Genomic DNA, 19,571 nt, shown 5'->3' on the forward strand with positions numbered 1-19,571 from the left:
CTGGAGTTGCCTCAACAGGAGTGTTCCAAAGCAAATGGAGCAGGTAGGAGATCAACCCCTCCCCAGAGTAACAAAACAAATTCGTACCTCGTAACAAAACAAATTCCACTGCAGTTGTGACTGCCATTAGAAAATCTCAAGTGTAGATAAAATAATAGGCAACGCAGAGCCCACTGAACTGGTAAGTGCATGCCAGAGGATAGATGTATCTGACTTGGTGTTGATTTGAGAGGCCAAATGGCCTCTTTTCTGCACTGTAGGGTTTATATGATTCTAGAGGTTAAACCCTTATTGTACATGTGGACTGTCAGCTTTTGGATTTGTCTGATATACCATAAACTTTGTCGAAGTGTTGAGATACTTTATTCTCTTCATAGAATAATTTTGATTTGGGTTTTAATTCTTTTAAAATTGCCCTAGTTACTAAAATTGTAATATGCATACTGATGATTTCTCTACTTTGTTGATTATTTAAATATAATTTGTTCATAGTGAACATAAATGTAAATGTAATGTTAGGAAGGGTTTATAGCAAGGTATATTGCAAAGAATTAAGTACTTTGTATGTTGAACATGGCACAAGGTGGCAGTGCTTGTTCAAAACATCATTCTAAATTTATCAACAAGTTTGCATTTGTGGCAATTGAAAGCCACCAGCCAGTAATCTTTAGTTATGATAAATATATTCATTATCCATATTTTGTGGAATAATATTTATTTCTTGCATGTAACTTTTTTAAACAATTGTTTAAATCAATGAAACTTAAACATGATTGAATATCTTTTCCATATCCTATCCTATTAGAAAACCTAAAGTTTTGAAGTATATACTGTGAATAACCTGGACTCTTGGTAATAAATCTGCTCCAATTTCTGTCAATTTAATCAAACCTTTAAGTTCCACAAGATCTAAAAAACGCATAATTCGAGAAAATGATAAGACAAATACAGTGACTATATAAATGGCTTAAGTTTAATCTCTCTTCTCCACCCACCATTTTCTTTAATACGCTTTTTCATTTTTTAAACAACTGTGATTGAAAACTTGAAAGGAAATTAAGTATATAAATAATCAGTAGATGAATAATTACTGCAGTCAAATCTATACTAATCTGGGAGCTTCGATGCATAGTCACGGTGATTCATGTAGAATGATGGTTAAATGTAAGATACCTTATGACAGAATCACATGCAATATTCTTCTTTACAGTTGATTTGTAGTCAAGAATAATATACATATGCTTGTTTTTAACTATATATCCTTCCATTCAATCATGGAAGTCCAAGTAGTTTTCTGAATTATGAAAGTCCTGCTTTTTTGATCGTTAAAATTATGGATACTACATAAGTTCGGAATTTTGCTCAAGACTTGGAGCAAGGTTTTAACTAATTCAAAACTGATTCATTAACAGAGTTAAAATCTGGCACTTTGTTTCACAATTCATATTTTATAAACTAATTTGTTATGAATTATTTCCAATATTTTCTTTCTTATTATGTAACAGCAATTCACCTAAGCTGTTATGATAAAAGTAGCATCTTCTAGTTTACTGTGATTATTTCAGTCGGTGTTCATACATAACACTCTGGTAATTTTGTACTGTTAAGATTTTTATATCTTCATGAAGTTACATTTTTACAACATACCATATGCTTTAGTAATATCTCAGTTATCTCATTTTTAGTGAACAATGTTAACACTATCATAGACTAAAAAGATTTTATACAAAACTGCTCCCACTTTTATTATTAACAATAAAGTACAGTTCACTTTATGCAGAAGTAATACAAATTATTTTTTTCTTTTTGCACTTGTTTTCCAACTGGCCCAAAAGCTTCACCATTGCTATAATATTATCAAAGAGCATAACTTTCACTTCTGCCTTGGTTAATCATTAGGATGAGGAGCTGGCTCGACAATTGGTGGAACTGGGATACAGGGGAAGTGGAGAGGTGCTGAAAAGAGAAGAGTTTGAAATGAGGAAAGCAGCTGCTGAGGCCGCGAGGATTGCTAAGAAAAGCCAGAAAAAGTGAGTACGTCCTAATTCTTTGATATATATAGGTATTCATGAGTTTAATCTAAAAGACAAACAGTAAATATGTTGCTTTAGGTAAAGTATTCCCATCATCAGGGTGATGGAATTAGAGGAGTAGCTATTTTGAAAATGTGGTTCGAGCTTGTTTCATTTAGGAAATGCATTTCACTGGATCTTGAAATCATAATGAGTGCTGTGTGTTCTTCCTGTTCATCTTCTTCCAACAGATGAAAACAAAGAATTACAATAAGGAAGTATTTGTACTTCATACATTTGGAGCAAAACCCAAGCTTATTTTAATGGTAGTGTTAAGACAATAATAGTAATAAATAAAGTCAGAGTCATAGTGACGTACAGCACAGAAACAGACCCTTCAGTCCAAGTCGTCCATGCCTACCAGATATCGTAAACTAATCTAGTCCCACTTGGCCCATATCCCTCTAAACCTTTCCTATTCATATACCCATCCAGATGCCTTTTAAATGTTGCAATTGTACCAGCCTCCTCCACTTCCTCTGGCAGTTCATTCCATACACGTACCACCTTCTGTGTGATAAAGTTGCCTCTTCGATCCCTTTTAAATCTTTCCCCTCTCACCCGAAACCTATGCCCTATAGTTATGGCGTCCCCCACACCCAGAGAAAAGATCTCATCAATTTATCCTGTCCATGCCCCTCATGAATTTATAAACCCCTATAAGGTCACCCCTCAGCCTCCGACACCCCAAGGAAAACAGCCACAGCCCCTCCCTATGGTTCAAACTCTCCAACCCTAGCAACGTCTTGTAAATCTTTTCTGAACCCTTTCAAGTTTCACAACATCCTTCTGATAAGGGGCGACCAGAATTGCGTGCAATATTCCAAATGTAGTCTAACCAATGTCCTGCACAGCTGCAACACGACCTATGAACTTCTATATTCAGTGCTTTGACCAATAAAGGAAAGCATACTAAATGCTTCCTTCACTATCTCATCTGCTTGGGACTTTACTTTCAAGAAACTATGAACCTGCATTCCAAGGTCTTTGTCCAGCAACATCCCCAGGACCTTCCCATTAACTGTATAAGTCCTGCCCTGATTAGCTTGAGTTTTGTTGCCATTTTTAATGAATAAGATCCAAACAAAAGTTACGTTTTTACTTCATTTTCCACATTTGATAATTTCAGAATGGTCTATGTAATACTTGGAATTAATTACTTCAAAAAAGCCTTGTTAAACGTACATGGTATACAACTTTAAACCAAAAATACAAGAATGAACAACTGCCACCAGTGAATGAAGGAAAGTCAGATTTAGAAAAGCCACTTAGGTGCATTGATGTACTGCTCTCTAGTACACTCATTCCTCCACTCTTTCAAAAAATTTCATCTTAATGAAAATACAAACTTCCAGTATATATGTTAAGATGGAAGCCTTGAAAATTCATGGCCTGACAACCTAGGATAATACTGATTTGTATCCACCTCTGATCCTTACTGCTGATCTTGCTACAGTTCACAGGTTAAGTTTAGTTAAAAGGGAAAGGTATGTACCTTTTTAAAGAATAATTTTTAAGTGGCCTGGGTTGGACCAATTTCATTGTTAAGTAAATGTGTAATCTGTCCCAGTAGTTTATTCATTTGCCGACAAATTCTGGCTACTTCATGTTGATTTTGTGCTGCACAAATTTCCTCTCTAATGTTTTTCATGCACCTGAATGTAGTCCTCACAATTTATATTGCTTGTGGGCAACTCACTATGACTGGCAACTAATGTTAGCCATCTTTATAAGTGCCAATGACAAAGCATTGTCTATACGTTTAGTGCTTATAGGAGTCTGAGCATTGTAGGCTATGGTGAGACTTATGACTGAATTAGATGAGAGAACTGGCAAGGCCGATCTCATTATCGGGAGCATTTCACTCCAACATTCCAGAGCAGGTACCTTGTGAATTTAGCTTGCTGCTTGATCCAAATGATCTATATTGGATACTGGGCGCTAACAACTCAGAACGTGCTCCATGGGCACCAGCCCCATACATCCCACATGCATGGATATTGCATCTGAGGGGAGATATTTGGAGACAAGATGGTGGTACTTAGGCTGGCAGTGTGGAGACTTTACAGTAGCATCCATTCTTTCAGACAGCTGAGACTGTGTACTGACTCAAGTGGCAACCTTCGCCCAAGCTAGCATGATTAGGGAATGAGGAATTCATTGCTGGTCTTGTGGGGGGTGGGGGAGGGGGTGGGTATGGAATTGTCAGCCATATCTGGCCAGATATCAGGAGCCGCCCAGCGCAGTACCTGATGACTGTGCAACCAAGCAAGCACTATGGATTTTTTATGATAGGATGCCAGTAAATTATCAGATATCTGCTGAGTGGTAAATTGTTTGGGGAATGACAGTGTAATATGGGCCCAGAATCAGATGTGAGGGTTGGAGTAAGTAGTTAATGAGGTAAGTTACAGTAAGAAATCCCAATCGGCAGAAATCCTGTCAAAAAACTTGATGCAGTTTGGACTAAGCCAAAAGAACCTCCGATTCAGCTCACGCTTTGTCTCAAAACTTTTACTGACTTGCATAGACAGTATGAATTGAAAGACATCAAAATTCTAACCTGTACAAAGGAAAAAATGACTGCAAGATTGGGAAGTTGAGAAATCACCCCAAAACAGTTCCAAAATGCACATGGGAGATATCCGTTATCATTGGTCTCCTTTTGGTCAGAAAAGCAAAAAATTGGTCAAAGCCCTTGAAAAACTGGTGTCTTTTGACCTAATTCTTAATATGACATGACATTAATGAATTGAATTTTATTGATGAGTATCTTAGTGAGGAAAAACAGAAAAAGACAGTGAAAAGCTATTTCACTGTCGCCACAATCTGGCACCATTTTGAATACTTCTCTCAAAGAAAAAATAGAAAGATATAGCTTTAGAGGTCATCAGTACTGAATCAGCTCATCAATGATGCCTGTGCCACCATTACCCCAGCACATGGAGAAACATTTAACTGAAGTGCCATGGGACTGAACATTATGCAGCAGTGCATTTTCTCAATGATTATGAAATCTGAAAGAGAATTAAATTTGATGGGAATAATGGTTTTAAACTTGTTGGACATGATCCATCAATTTGAGCCACAGAAATTCTACAGTTGGAAGCAGGTCATTTGGCCCATGGAGTCCACACCAACCCTCCGAAGAGCAGCTCACCCCTACCCCCCACCCCTCAGTCCCTGTAACACTGCCATTTCCCATGGCTAGCCTGCACACCCCTGCACATTACAGGGCAATTTAGCATTGCCAATTTACCTAACCTGTACATCTTTGGAATGTGGGAGGAAATCAGAGCACCAGGAGCAAACCCACAGATATAAGGAGAATGTGCAAACTCTGCACAGACAAGATCCTGAGGGTGGAATCAAATCTGGGACCTTAGCGCTGTGAGGCAGCAATGCTAACTATTGAGCCACTGAGCTTTTGTTCTACTTATAAATACAAGGAAAGCAAAAAAATAGTAGAAGACATACTTAATATGGTCAGCAAACTGTGAAACCCTTGTTTCATCACGTAATTGTGTTTTATCATTCCAGTGAATCTACTTGGATGATGTCAGATGTTGAGTGAAGTTTTTTGGATTTGTGGTTTCAGGGCTTTGGGGTCAATTCCCAGTCTTGAATCCTATGATCCAGCCTCTAAATGCTGGTGTGATCTTACCGCAGGTGGCCAAATTATTCACTGACCCATTAGGGCTGCATTGGTAGGAAGGCCAATTGCAGTGCACAAGCCAATGGATGGCCACCAGCTGTGCTTGGTAATGTGGACAAGGGAGGTGAGTGGTGGGAAACCATGGGATGTCCTGCATGAGGGTGTTTAAAGAAGACACAATGGTTTGTCAGTCTGTTTCCAAGAGACGGGCTATAGAAAGGTTTCTTGATCCAGTCTTGCCACTGGTAAAATCAATTGGAGACTGAAATGCACTGAGGAGATGCTTTTATGCAGAAGTCTTGAGGTTTTTCTCTTGGTACCTCTCCAAGACCTGTATCTGAGAGAATGGGAGGAACACATCTGTTTCTGAAAGGTAAACTTATGGTACAAAGGCGTCACAAATTTGTTCAGATTGTACACAATATTTTTGAGCTTCTTTATGTCCCAGGGATTGGATCATTCTTCCTGCAGCAACACTGAAATAATCTAACTTTTGAATTGGATTGAGATTAGAATAAGAATTTTTTAAAAATAATCTTTTTTCTGATCAACGTTTTCAGTGATGTTGTTATCCAATTCTGAAGCAGGTGGGACTTGAACCTGGGCCAGTGGTAGGGACACTACTATGCACCACGAGGGCCCTTGAATGAGAATAATTGAACTCAGTGTAAAACTAGCTACATCTGTGTGTAATAAAACAACAACTTTATTAATGTAGTTTGCCTGTTGAATATTTGTCAGTTAATTCAGGTATTTATTCAAAATCTTATCTGTTAGTAAGGAAAAGGTTGTGCCAGAAATTGATGCTTTTTGCACAAAATAGGGTGTGTCATATCAAGTGACCACTCTGTTTGACACATGAGTTAAGTTTTTTAATGCAGTGTAGCTTGCATCATAGAATAATGACAATCGGGGGAACAGGTTCTACATCGAGTCACCATGGTATTGTTAGCTGACATTCCCTCTGGTTTCATAAATGTGGCTTGCTGGGGAACTGGATCCCAGTATATGGTTAAATTATAAATCTAAGAAAGATGGACAAAGTTTCTTGTCCAATTTTCCAGGAAGAACTGTATAAATCTGAATTATGGACCATTGTGTTGTGATTTTAGATATTCTGCAAAAAATGATTCAAATCTGGCAACTTTTGTTCCAGTTTTTCTGCTCCTCTTGTCTGCTCCTTGCCCCATTGGCACAACTGAAATGAATTTTTTGGTGAAGGAATCCAACTTTACCTGCAGGAACAGCATGTTCACTGACACATCAGTGAATTGTTTAATACTCAGGCAGAAAAAGGATTATCAGAGCATTCAGGCTGTCAGATTGTGGACACCTGTGCGCCCAGTCACTTGTTTGCTGAGCTTATTGAGTTAAGAATTGATTATAGGCTTTGATAGCATAACAAATGGTATTTTTCAAGTAGACAAAGCACTTGTGGACTTCTGGTTGAACAAGTTACATTTCAAACAGATACTTTTCAAATTAAAAGACCAATCTATTTATGATAGCTCTGAAAATTTTAGTTGCTTAAATTTTATAGTATTACCTACACCTGGATAGGTTTATACCCACAAATAACATCTTGTGGTTAGAGGTTGTTTTGTAAATGGAAGAGATTGAAAATGTGAAATCACTCCTTTTCCTGTAATAAAGTAATCTTTTGTGAAATAAGTAGAAAATATTCTAGCTGGATTTAAAGTATTGAAATGTGGACATTTTTGTTCCTGTACTTGTCCATTGCTATGCTTACAGCAGGGAATTTGTATGTGTCAAGATAGACTGAGAAGACAAATAGAACTAATATACAATGAAATATTTTTGTTATCTTTGACCACAGTGATTTGTAATGCCTTTCTAGTAATAATCCAATTATTCATGTGGAAGCTGGTTCCTGACCTGACTTAATGTTATCAAGACTGTTCACACTACAGTGAAGAGCCCACTTAGCACTGGGACTCAGTACCTCTAAAACTCAACAGCAGCTTCTTAGTAAAGGACACTATAAATCCACTTATTTTTCCATAAACAATGAATGCATAGTTTATGTAAGAAGTGAGAGAATCAAAACCATGTCTTTTCAGCTGATTTTCAATGCCTGATTTGACAAGGTTAAACATGAATAGAACATTGCACTTTGATCTAACTCAGAGTTGGAAACAGAAAGATCAGCATACCCTTTAGGCTTGGAAAGAGGCAGAAGTGAATGGGGATGATTAGGAAACAAAACATATTGGTACAAAAACAGAAATACCTGGCAAAACGTAACAGATCTGTCAGCATCTATGGAGAAAAATCAGTTAATGTTTGAGTCCAGTGACCCATCTTCAGAATTCATATCATAGTTGGCAAGTAGGGGCTAGTAGGTTGAATGGCCTGCAGACTGTCTGTCTATCCAATATTAAAAAAAATTAGTTAAGTAACAAAACTGTTTTGATGAAAAAGTAGTTATGATGATGCACTGCTAATACAGGGAAAAAGTTAAGAGACTAGTGAGATTGGAGTAAAGGAACAGCAAAAAGAAGTACAAAGTTCTGATTGCATGTTGTAGTTCCAAAATAAAATGGTCTTCATGTGTACCTGAAGCATTTATTGACTTGCCCTCCACACTTTTCTATCTCTTCCCCTATATGCTGATAGACCCATTTCATAATCCTTAATATAGCTTAATTGGGGGAAACAAAATGCAGGATCTTGCTGAATTTTGAGATTGTCAAAATTTATACCAGTGAAATGCAGCGTTCATAGAAATAAATGAGATACTGTTCGTGGAGTTTGCATTTGACCTGGATGGAGCAGAGTGGGAATGGAAGAAGGAATTCAATTGTAACATTTCATTATTTTTTTTGGCAATTGTTAAAACCAAGATTAAAAGTTGAATGCAATGACATCCTCATTCTGTCCCAAACAGCATTTCTTCTGATGTCCAGTTTTTTAAAAAAATGTACACTTTAGTGTACCAATGGAGAATTCTTTGAACTGATGAACTCGTTCTTGAAATTTAATTTAGAATATGGTTTCTGCAGTCCATAGTCATTTCCTTTTGATCTGCTCAAGATGATCATGTACATGTAACTGAAATAAAAACAAAGTCCTGGAAATCTGAAACTAAAACTGAGTGCTGGAGAAACTCAGTAAATCTGGCAGCAGTTTTGGAGAAATGAGTAGAGCTAATGTTTTGGATCCAATATGATTGTGTTTTGAAGAAAAGTTTTATAGGACTCAATGTTAACACTTTTTCTGAATTCAAAGGCGTCACCCCTGGTGAATTGGCCCAGCATTTCTGATTTTTGCTCCAACCTAAAGGTCTGCATTTCAGTTAAACCATGTTTTTTCACTAACCCCATAATTTTTCTTTCAATGGGAATAGATTATTTCCTTATTCTCTGCATCACTCTGTGATCACACATCTAAGCCTTTTTTCAATCTGAACTAAGTTTAATATGTTTTCACAATAGTAATAAAATACAAAACTGCACATGTAACCCAATTAGTGTTGTTTAAAATTCTTGTATTGTTTGGATACTCCCCCTTCGTATCAGACTTCATAACCATTGCCATGTATTGAAGGTATTTCACATGTTTGCTTAAGTGGCAACTTACAATTGTAATTGTTTAGCTTCAATATTTCCATGAAAAATCATTTTTGTAAATTAGGAAGCAAAACCAATTGTGGGGATATTAATTTTACTAAGCCTGGAAAAGGTCTGTCCTTATGATTACTGATACTTTAATCTTCCTATCTACCCAATTAATTATCTATTTACTCCTATCTATCCTGGCTGTTAGCTAAAATTCTCTTGTAGAGGACCTAGTGAAATACTTCTGAAAATCTAGATATATAATACCAAGCGTACCTGTTGCATTCTAAAGAATTTCGCTAAATTTGTTAGGCATGACCTGCCTTTCATAAACTCATGTCAGCTTAGAACTATTGCCTTTATGCTTATTAGGTATGCGTGAATTGCTTCATTCTTTAATACATGCTAATATGTTCCCATTATGGATATTAAACTTGCTTTTGAATTGATGTAAAGGCAATAATCTGTTGTTCAAATTACAATATTATTTTCATTGAAGGATTTGATTATGGACAAATTCATAATGGTTCTCTGGTTACATTCTCATTCCCAATGAGAAACACATATGTCAAATAAGTTAACTAGATATTTCATTTTATGTAAAATGTTTAAAATACTGATAACTATTTGTGTACTTACATTTGCAAATGTAACTGAACAATTAATAAGTTTCCAAATTCTTGTGTATTGTTCAGTATCTGCATGACAGTATGCTTAAATCTGTTTTGAACTGTACAACTTAGAGGATTCAGATAACATTAAAGTGCTTGTTATGTGTATTCTCAGCTAGATTTGCTGTGATATCATAATTTTATTTTGGAGTTCAATCAAAACTTGACAGATAATTGAAGTTTTGCAGTATTTACTCTCCGTCTTTGGTATAAACGTGATAATGATACAATGATAAGTAGGCAGTTTAACTCCAGAGCCTGCGCCATCCATCAATAGGATCATGGATAATAGGTTGTGGCATCAATTCTTAGTTTCCTGCACATTCTCTCTTAAACTCCCTTGTAGATCAAAAATGTGTTAAATTCAACATTGAATATATCCAATGACCCAGTTTCTTCTGACTGGAATTAAAATTTCAAAAGTTAACAACTATCTGAGAAAGAAATTTTCTAGTCATTACTGTCTGAAATAATTTCATTTTGAAGTGACACTTTCAAATTTAGTTTCTTCCCACCTTACCCATGTGGAAAACCTATCTTTCAGGTTGTATTCCCTCAATCTTGTATTTTTTGACAAGATCACCTCACATTAAAACTCAATTGAATCTATGCTCAATCTTTCATTTTAGTACAGTACCTTCACCTAAGGATTCAGCCTGGTGTATCTTCTCTGAACTATCTCCAAGAACATCTATGCTTTTGTAAGGAGACCAAAATTGCATGCAGTATTATGAGTGTTTTGCCACTACTGCTTTGTACACTTATAACAATACTACACTTTGTTTCAAGAGGGTTGGAGTTCAAAAGTAAGGAAATGCTCCAAGTGCCTAATTAGTTAGTCCGTTTGCTTGGTAACATTTTGTCATTCAAGCACAAGAACACTCAGGTCATTCTGCAGTGTTCTTCTATTTGCCATAGATCGCAGCATATAAAATGAGCTTATTTTTCCAGCCCTCTGTTTTTGAATGCAATTGGTGAAAGGTTGACTCCTCATTTTGGCTATGACATACTACACTTGCATTAGAAATGGATGTTTTATTCATTTCATAAGTAATGGAGATTGTGTTTCAAGAATGCAAAAGAGTTGAAGATGCATCAGCACAGAACAAATCCCACATTGCAAATGACAGAGATTGTGACAGCCTATGCAAAGTGGATGAATAGCATTGATGATGTGGTAATGCTATCAGAGTCCCAGCGCTAAGTAATGGAAATTGAAAAAGAGCAGCTGGACCTCTGTAAACCTGCATGATTATGGTCCAGACTCTTTGGTATCTACGTAGGTAGAGATTGGACATACCCTGTATGATGTGTATTGGGACCTCTGGGATAATTGTAAGAAGCTTGTAAGAAGGCCTATGGTGTATTTGCGTTCATTAGCAGAGGGATTGAATTCAAGAGTCGTGAGGTGATGTTGCAACTGTATAGGACCTTGGTAAGGCCACATTTGGAGTACTGTGTGCCGTTCTGGTTGCCTCATTTTAGGAAAGATGTGGAAGCTTTGGAGAGGGTGCAGAGGAGATTTACCAGGATGTTGCCTGGAATGGAGAATAGGTCGTACGAGGATAGGTTGAGAGTGCTAGGCCTTTTCTAATTGGAACGGCGAAGGATGAGGGGTGACTTGATAGAGGTTTATAAGATGATCAGGGGAATAGATAGAGTAGACAGTCAGAGACTTTTTCCCCGGTACAACAGAGTGTTACAAGGGGACATAAATTTAAGGTGAAGGGTGGAAGGTATAGGGGGGATGTCAGGGGTAGGTTCTTTACCCAGAGAGTGGTGGGGGCATGGAATGCGCTGCCTGTGGGAGTGGCAGAGTCAGAATCATTGGTGACCTTTGAGCAGCAATTGGATAGGTACATGGATAGGTGCTTAAGCTAGGACAAATGTTCGGCAAAACATCGTGGGCCGAAGGGACTGTTCTGTGCTGTATTGTTCTATGTTCTATAATTGTCTGGGAAGTTTTAAACCTCAAATGTCAGTTTTGTTTTAAACTTCAAAGGTTGAGTTGTATGCCAACATCAATTTAATAATAGTCTGCTTTTCTATACTTAAAGTGGCCAATGTCACATTTTCCCACAAAATACTCTATCTACCAAACCTTTGTTTACTCTTTTAACCAACTATTACCCCTTTGTCAACCTTTGGGGTGTGGACATCACTGCTGGCTACACCAGCATTTATTGCCTGTCTCTAACTGCCCTGGAGAAGGTGGTGTTATGCTTCCTTAGCTCAACGGCATAGATTTAGAAGGCAGTAAATTTAAAGTGAAGGGTAATTGGAGATAGGGTGTCTTTTGGGTGCATTGTGATGAGGGTGGTAAGTTGCAAGCACAGAGGACAGAAGTAGATTTAAAGATTACATTGCACAATTGGTTTAGCCATTCATTCAGAGATTGTTAGGCTGTTGTCAAGTGCTCAACTTTGCCAAAACTACTTCCTGCTGCATGATAGTCTTTAAATATAAATTAGTGCCCAGATTCTTTTTTTGTACTACGAACTATCATCTTACTTTAAACAATATGAGGAGCTAAAAACTTCTCTGTCATTGAGATTGTCTAAACAGCTTCCTCTGGTATTCTGTCCCTTCCCTTCCACTGAGCCATTTACTCTACAAGGTAACCCTCCACCTTAGTCTGCAAATAACATCATTCATGAGCTTTGTTCTTATAATTTCTCCAAGCTCTTACTGTCCATGAGACCCATGCCCTCACTGACAACTTTAGTTCCACTAAGCAAGCTGACTACCCAGTTTTGATTCTTGAGCCTCAAGGTAACTAGTATTTAAATGATTCTCTTTTATCAAGTACTGTCACTTTCCTTTTCCGAGTCCACTGTCACATGATCCCATTGTCCTTAGAAACTAACCCTGTCGGCTCAAACTTTTCTTTACTCTCGGGTCATCAACATGTTGCTCATCTTTCCCCTAATCCACATTTGAAATACTCCAATCAGGATTCTACTGCAGCTTTGAAATGGTGGGATATTTATGCTCTTATTTGAGCTATGTAAATGTAGTGCATTCTGTTTTGATTCTTCTCAGCCTATTTGCTATCATTGATCTCATTGTCAATAATCTGCTCCAAAGCTTTGCTAATTGGAAATACTTAACCAATTCCCCATTTAGCTATCTAGTTGTAGGTAGGGACTTTTTCATGCAATGATTTCTCTTCCTACTCTTGCACCATAATCTCTCAAGTACCTCAAAGTTAAGTCCTTGACCCTCCTATGTTTCTGATCTACATGCTGCCCTTCAGTGATAAATTCAATAGACATTTTAAGATTACATAGCTACATTGATGGCATCCAACTCTAAGTTGCTATTGCTTCTTTTGAACCTTCTACAGTTCTCTTCAGTTACTTGCCCTTGCCCAATATCCAGTCTTTGGTCAGTTCAAATTTTCTTCATGAAACCATTGCCTTTGATCCTTAAGGTAAACTCTGCCTTAGCCACTGATTGCATCCTTCTCCCTGGCCATTATCTCAGACTGAGCCAGATCTTGAAAAATTTGGAATTATATTTGTCTGAGACTATTGTTTTTTAAAAATAAAGCTATATCTGCATCCAGCTTGAACCTCCTTCAAGCTTGATTATTCCAGAAGTCTCCTGACCAGTGTCCAGTTTCTGCCTTCATAAACCTGAGAACTCAAAACACTATTCCCCAATTACCATTGATTCACACATCAGACAGGGCATACTTTGGCTTACAGTCCTCAAATGCTTTGATTTTAAAATTCTCATCCTCATAGCAAATTCCTCAGTGGTCTGTGGATTATTTATCTGTGTTATCTTTAATGGCAAGAACTCTGCTTCCCAAACTTTATCCTTATGCACATTTCCTTTTGCCCTACAATTGATATCCATCCTTTCAGCTGTCGAGGCAAATTTTCTAGAATTGTCTGCACAATCTCCATTTATCCATAATAAAACCAAAACTGCTGATGAAACCCAGCAGGTCTGGCAGCAACTGTATGAAGAAAGAGTTAATAGTTCAAATCCAGTGATTTTATCAGAACACTTATCCATCCCTGTTCAAAGCACTCCTTGAAACCTGTGTATTTATCTATACGCCTTAATGACTTCTCATTTGAGTCTGTGTTAAGGTTGGACTTTTTAAAAAAAGACATCTTTTATGCTCCTGTGAAGTTACTCATGATATTGTACGGTGTTAAGTACATAATACAAATTGTTGTTGGAATATATATAGCTCAATTTATTCTGGATTTTGTGGATTTACTTTTAAGTAATTTTGTAAAAATATTTTATGGTTTGGAAATCCCATGAAATAAAATTATACACCTAGGCTGATAACTCTGTTGTGATACATTCTCCTCAGAAATTGTGGTGGTAAGTATATTTTTGACCAATAGGTAGCTAAGCTACACTATGGAAAATTACTGCAAAGAAGAATTTTTTTTCTCCTCTTCTTCCTCCTACATTTTAACAGCCTGTTTGGAAAAAAGGAGAAGCCATCAATGTTTCTATCTAACATTGCTGGAGGTCTAGATTTAAATATTATTGGATAGCTTGTAAACATCTGCAATTGAAGAAGCAACTCTGGGGAGGGGGGTGGGGAGGAGTACAGGGTGCCTTTACAGTTTTTTTAAGAACTTGTCCTTTCCTTCTTGCCTGAGGCCATATACTTATTATGGGGCTGTCCTTGATCAGTATATTGCTGTTTTGTGTCCTCCACTTGCTTTTAACATACCACTTGAATTCAATGTCTTTAGTATGTGCAGGTGTATAAATAAAGCTGTTTTCAATTAGCACTGACCTCGGCCGTTACATGCATCTGATCATTTTGTGCTGTGCACCTGTGGTAATAAAACACCAGTGTGCAGTGATAGTTTGCTCAATCTTAATCAGATGTTGCATTGTTACATTATTGCAGTGGTTAAGCTGGCGATTATTGATAAGTTACTTGAGAAAGACTGTTATCAATTGAATCCAAGTAGAGAAAGAACTGATTGTATCCTCTCACGCAAATTGGTTTAATTACTTGTTCATTGAAATACTGCCTGTGTTTTGTCAGATGGTTTTGAGGTGAATTGTGTGAAAGTCTTGAGGAAATGTGCAAACATTAGTGATGATTTGTTCATGGCTATCCTACCAATTTTTTTCTGACTTCTGTCAGCAAGAGAAAAAAAATTGATTTTTAAAACTCCCATATGCTAGTTAGGAGAAAATTAGTGTAAGCTTTTAATAGTTATCTACTCAAATATTAATCCTGACGGGTATTTTAAATGTAAAGTATTGGTGGATTTTATAGCTGACATTTTGTTTTAATCTCTAATCTATAGTTAATGTAAAATGCATTTGAAAAAAACAAATAAGATTTACATGTAAACTAATTAAATGCTTGGATTTATTCAGCTAAATATCACAGACTAAATTTTGGTATACTTATGCATGAGGTTATTGGTGCCCCCAATTATTAAGGAATAAATCAGATAGCAATTTCTGGTGTCCATACAAACACAGCGGAATGTGGAAATTACTATACGTGTTGTTCTGCTCGCCCTAAGTTTTGCTGAACGATTCAGCATTCACATATATGCTGAATAGGCGAGGCACTGACCTAATGGTATTTTTGCTAGATTATTAATCTATAAACTCATCTAATATTCTGGAGACCCAGGTTCAAATTCTGCCATGGCAATGGAATTTGAATTCAATAAAAAAAACTGGAGTTAAGAATCTACTGATGATAATGAAATCATTGCCGATTATCAGAAAAACTTATCCGGTTCTCTAATATTCTTCAGGGGAAGAAATCTGCCATCCTCACCTGATCTGGCCTTCATGTAAATCCAGATCCTCAACATTGTGGTTGATTCTCAATTGATGTCTGAAATGGCCTAGCTAGTCGTTCAGTTATACTGATCGCTACACCGTCTCAAAGAAATGAAATTGGACAGATCACCTGGCATCAACCTAGGCAGTGGAGAAGACAATGACAGAAACAGTCTTGTCAACTCTGCAAAGCCCTTCTTACTACCATCTGAGAGCTAGTGCCAAAATTGGGAGAGCTATCTCACAGATTAGTCAAGCAACAACCTGACGTAGTCATAGCCACAGAATCATACCTGACAGACAATGTTCCAGGCGCCACCATCACCATCCCTGAATATGTCTTGTCCTATTGGCTGGATAGACCTGGCAGAGGTGTGGCACAATAATATACAGCCACTGGGGTGGGGTGAGAAGGAAAGGTGCCCTGTGAGTGCTCAACATTGACTCTGAATCCCATGAAGTCTCATGGCTTCAGGTTAAACATGAGCAAGGAAACCATCTCCTGATTGCTATCTCCCATATTCCCTTAGCTGATAATTCATACTCGTCCATGTTGAAAAAAACTTAGAGGAAGCAGTGAGGATGGCAAGAGCCATCTGGGTGTACTCTGGGTGGGGGATTTCAATGTCCACCACCAAAAGTGGCTTGGCAGCTGTATTACTCGTCCAGTTGGTCGGGTCCTAAAGAACATAGCTGCTAGACTGGGTCTGCAGCAGGTGGTGAGGGAACAAACAAGAGGGAAAAAACATACTTGGCCTCATTCTTACCAATCTGTCAGCTGCAGATGCATCTATCTGTGACACGATCTGTAAGAGGGACCATAGTCCTTATCAAGTTGAAGACTCACCTTCACATTGAGAATAGCCTCAATCATTTTGTGTAGCACTATCACTATGCTAAATGGGACAGACTTTGAACAGATGTAGCAACTCAAGACTGGATAACCATGCGGCTCTTTGGGCCATCAACAGTAGCAGCATTGTACTCCAGCATAATCTGTAACCTCATGTCCTGGCATGTGCCCTTCTCAGCCATCACCATCAAGCCATGGGATCAGTCCTGGTTCAATAGAGAGTGCAGGAGAGCATGCCAGGAGCAGCACCAGGCATGCCTGAAGATGAGATGTCAACCTGGTAAAGCCACTAAAGAGGACAACTTGCATGCCAAACACCATAAGCAGCAAATGATAAAGCTGAACCATCCCACAACCAACGTATCAGATCTAAGCTCTGCAGTCCTGCAGCATCCATTCATGAATAGTATGGACAATTAAACAACTCACTAGAGGAAGAGGCTCTGCAAATATCCCCAACCTCAGTGCAAAAGATAAGGCTGAAGGCTTTTGCAACAATCTTCAGCCACAGGCGCTGAGTGGGTGATCCAATTTGCCCTTCTCCAGTGGTGCCCATTATTACAGATATCAGTCTTCAGCCATTTGGTTCACTCCTTGTGATATTAAGAAGGAAAGACACTGGATATTGCAAAGGCTACGAATCCTGACAACATTCCGGCAATAGCATTGAAGACTTGTGCTCCAGAGCATGTAGCTTCCCTGGCTAAGCTGTTCGAGTACAATTACAACACTGGCATCGACCCAACAATGTGAAAAATTGCCCAGGTATATCTTGTGCATAAAACACAGACAAATCCAATCTGGCAAATTACCACCCCATCAATCTACTCTCAATCATTAGTAAAGTGATGGAAGGTGTCATCAACAGTCCTATCAAGCAGCACCTGCACAACAATAACCTGCTCAGTGAGGCCTAAATTGTGTTCTTCCAGGGCCATGCAATTCTTGACAAGGCTAGGGGGTACATTTTTAAGTTGAGAAGAGAGAGAAAAGACCATAAGATGCAAAGTTTTTACACAGAGGGTGGTTGTTGTGTGGAATGAACTTCCTGAGAGAGTGTTGAATGTGGGTACAATTACAACTTTTGAAAGACATTTGGATAGATACACAACTAGGAAAGGTTTGGAGGGATATGGGTCAGGAGCAGGTAGTTGGGACTAGTTTAGTTTGGGTTTATGTTTGGCATGGACTGAAGGGTCTGTTTCCATGCTGTCTGACACTGACACCTCTGCAGGAGTTCTGCACAGTAGTGTCCTAGATCAAACCATCTTCAGTTGCTTCATCGATAACCTACCTTTTGTCATAAGGTCAGAGGTGGGGATGTTTGCTGATTGCACAATGTTCAGCACCATTCGTGTCTCAGATACTGAAGCAGTCCATGTTCAAATGCAAAAATATCTGGATGATATTCAGGCTTGGGCTGACTAGTGACAAGTAACATTTGCGCCACACAAATGCCAGCCTCTGACCATCACTAATAAGAGACAATCTAACTGCCACCCCATGACATTCAATTGTGTTGCCATCACTGAATCCTCCACTACTAACACCCTGGGGGTTATAATTGACGAGAAACTCAACTGGAGTTATCACATAAACACAGTGGCTACAAGAGCAGGCCAGAGGCTAGGAATACTGCAGCGGGTAACTCATCTCCTGACTCCCCAAAGCCTATTCGCCATCTACAAGGCATAAGTCAGGAGTGTGATGGAATACTCTCCACTTGCCTGGATGAGTGCAGCTCCAACAGCACTCAAGAAGCTTGACACCATCCAGGACAAAACAGCCCACTTGATTGGCACCACTCCCTCCACCACCAACATTCAGTAGCAGCAATGTGTACTATCTACAAGATACACTGTAGAAATTCACCATCGATCCTCAGACAGCACCTTTCAAACCGATGAACAGTTCTATCGAGAAAGACAAGGGCAACAGATATATGGGAGCACCATCACCTTCAAATACCTCTCCAAGTAACTCATCATCTGACTTGGAAATATATCGCTGTTCCTTCACTATCATTAGGTCAAAATCCTGGAATTCGCTCCCTCATGGCATTGTGGGTCAACCTACAGCAGGCGGACCTCAGCAGTTCAAGAAGGCAGCTCAGCACCGTCATTGAGGATGGAAATATTAGTGAAGCCTCCAATGAGTTGTTTGTTTGTCCACCTTCATGCCATAATGTGGCATGACTGCAGAGGTTAGACCTGATCTGCTGATTGTGGAATCATACAACCCTATTGGCATAGAGGTAATCCTGTGTTGTTGTTTCCTATGTTGTATGCCTGGTGCTGCTTCTGGCATGCCCTTCTGCACTCATTGACTAGGATCAATCCTGGTTCAATGTTATAGAAGGGATTATGCTGGACCAGGAGGTTGCAGATTGTGTTTGAGTGTGTTTCTGTCGTTGCTGAAAGCCCACAGACACTTATGGATGCCCAATATTAGGTTACGAGGTCTGTTTGAAGTCTGTCCTAATTAGTATGGTGATAGTGTCACACACCACCTTGGAGGGTATCCTGCATTTGAAGACAGAACTTTATTTTCATAAGGTCAGTACAGTGGTCACTTTTATCGATACCGTGAGGAACAGATGCACCATTTGCAGTCATTGATGAGGATGAATTAAAATCTGTTTTTCCCTCTTGATGGTTCTTTCATCATCTGGCACAGACCAGGCACAGTCCAACAGCAGTATTGTTTAGGACTCACCGGCAGTGATGGTGCTGAGCCACTCGTGGTGGTGGATATTGAAGTTCCCCACCCAGAGTACATTTTGTGCCTTTGCCACCCTCAGTGCTTCCTCCAAGTAGTGTTCAACATGGAGGAATACTGCATTGACCAGGGTTGGGATCAGTACATGGTAACCAGCAGGGGATTTTCTTGCCCATGTTGACTTGATGCTATGATAAGTGCCTGAGTATATAAAGATATTCTGATCATAGC

At 38.6% G+C, this 19,571-nt stretch overlaps 1 protein-coding gene across 1 annotated transcript in view; it reads left to right on the plus strand.

The window, feature by feature from the left end:
* cfap299 (cilia and flagella associated protein 299) overlaps positions 1 to 19,571 on the plus strand; it is a 694,354-nt gene that overhangs the window by 116,867 nt on the left and 557,916 nt on the right. Inside the window, exon 2 of the mRNA XM_087989061.1 lies at positions 1,900 to 2,030. Coding sequence (XP_087845187.1) covers positions 1,900 to 2,030 — 131 coding nt within the window. The remainder of the gene's footprint in view (positions 1 to 1,899; positions 2,031 to 19,571) is intronic.

This window comes from Chiloscyllium plagiosum, unplaced genomic scaffold (assembly GCF_037043375.1).
Source record: "Chiloscyllium plagiosum isolate Xiang-an unplaced genomic scaffold, Cpla_swu_hap1 HiC_scaffold_1, whole genome shotgun sequence".
Lineage (NCBI taxonomy): Eukaryota > Metazoa > Chordata > Chondrichthyes > Orectolobiformes > Hemiscylliidae > Chiloscyllium > Chiloscyllium plagiosum.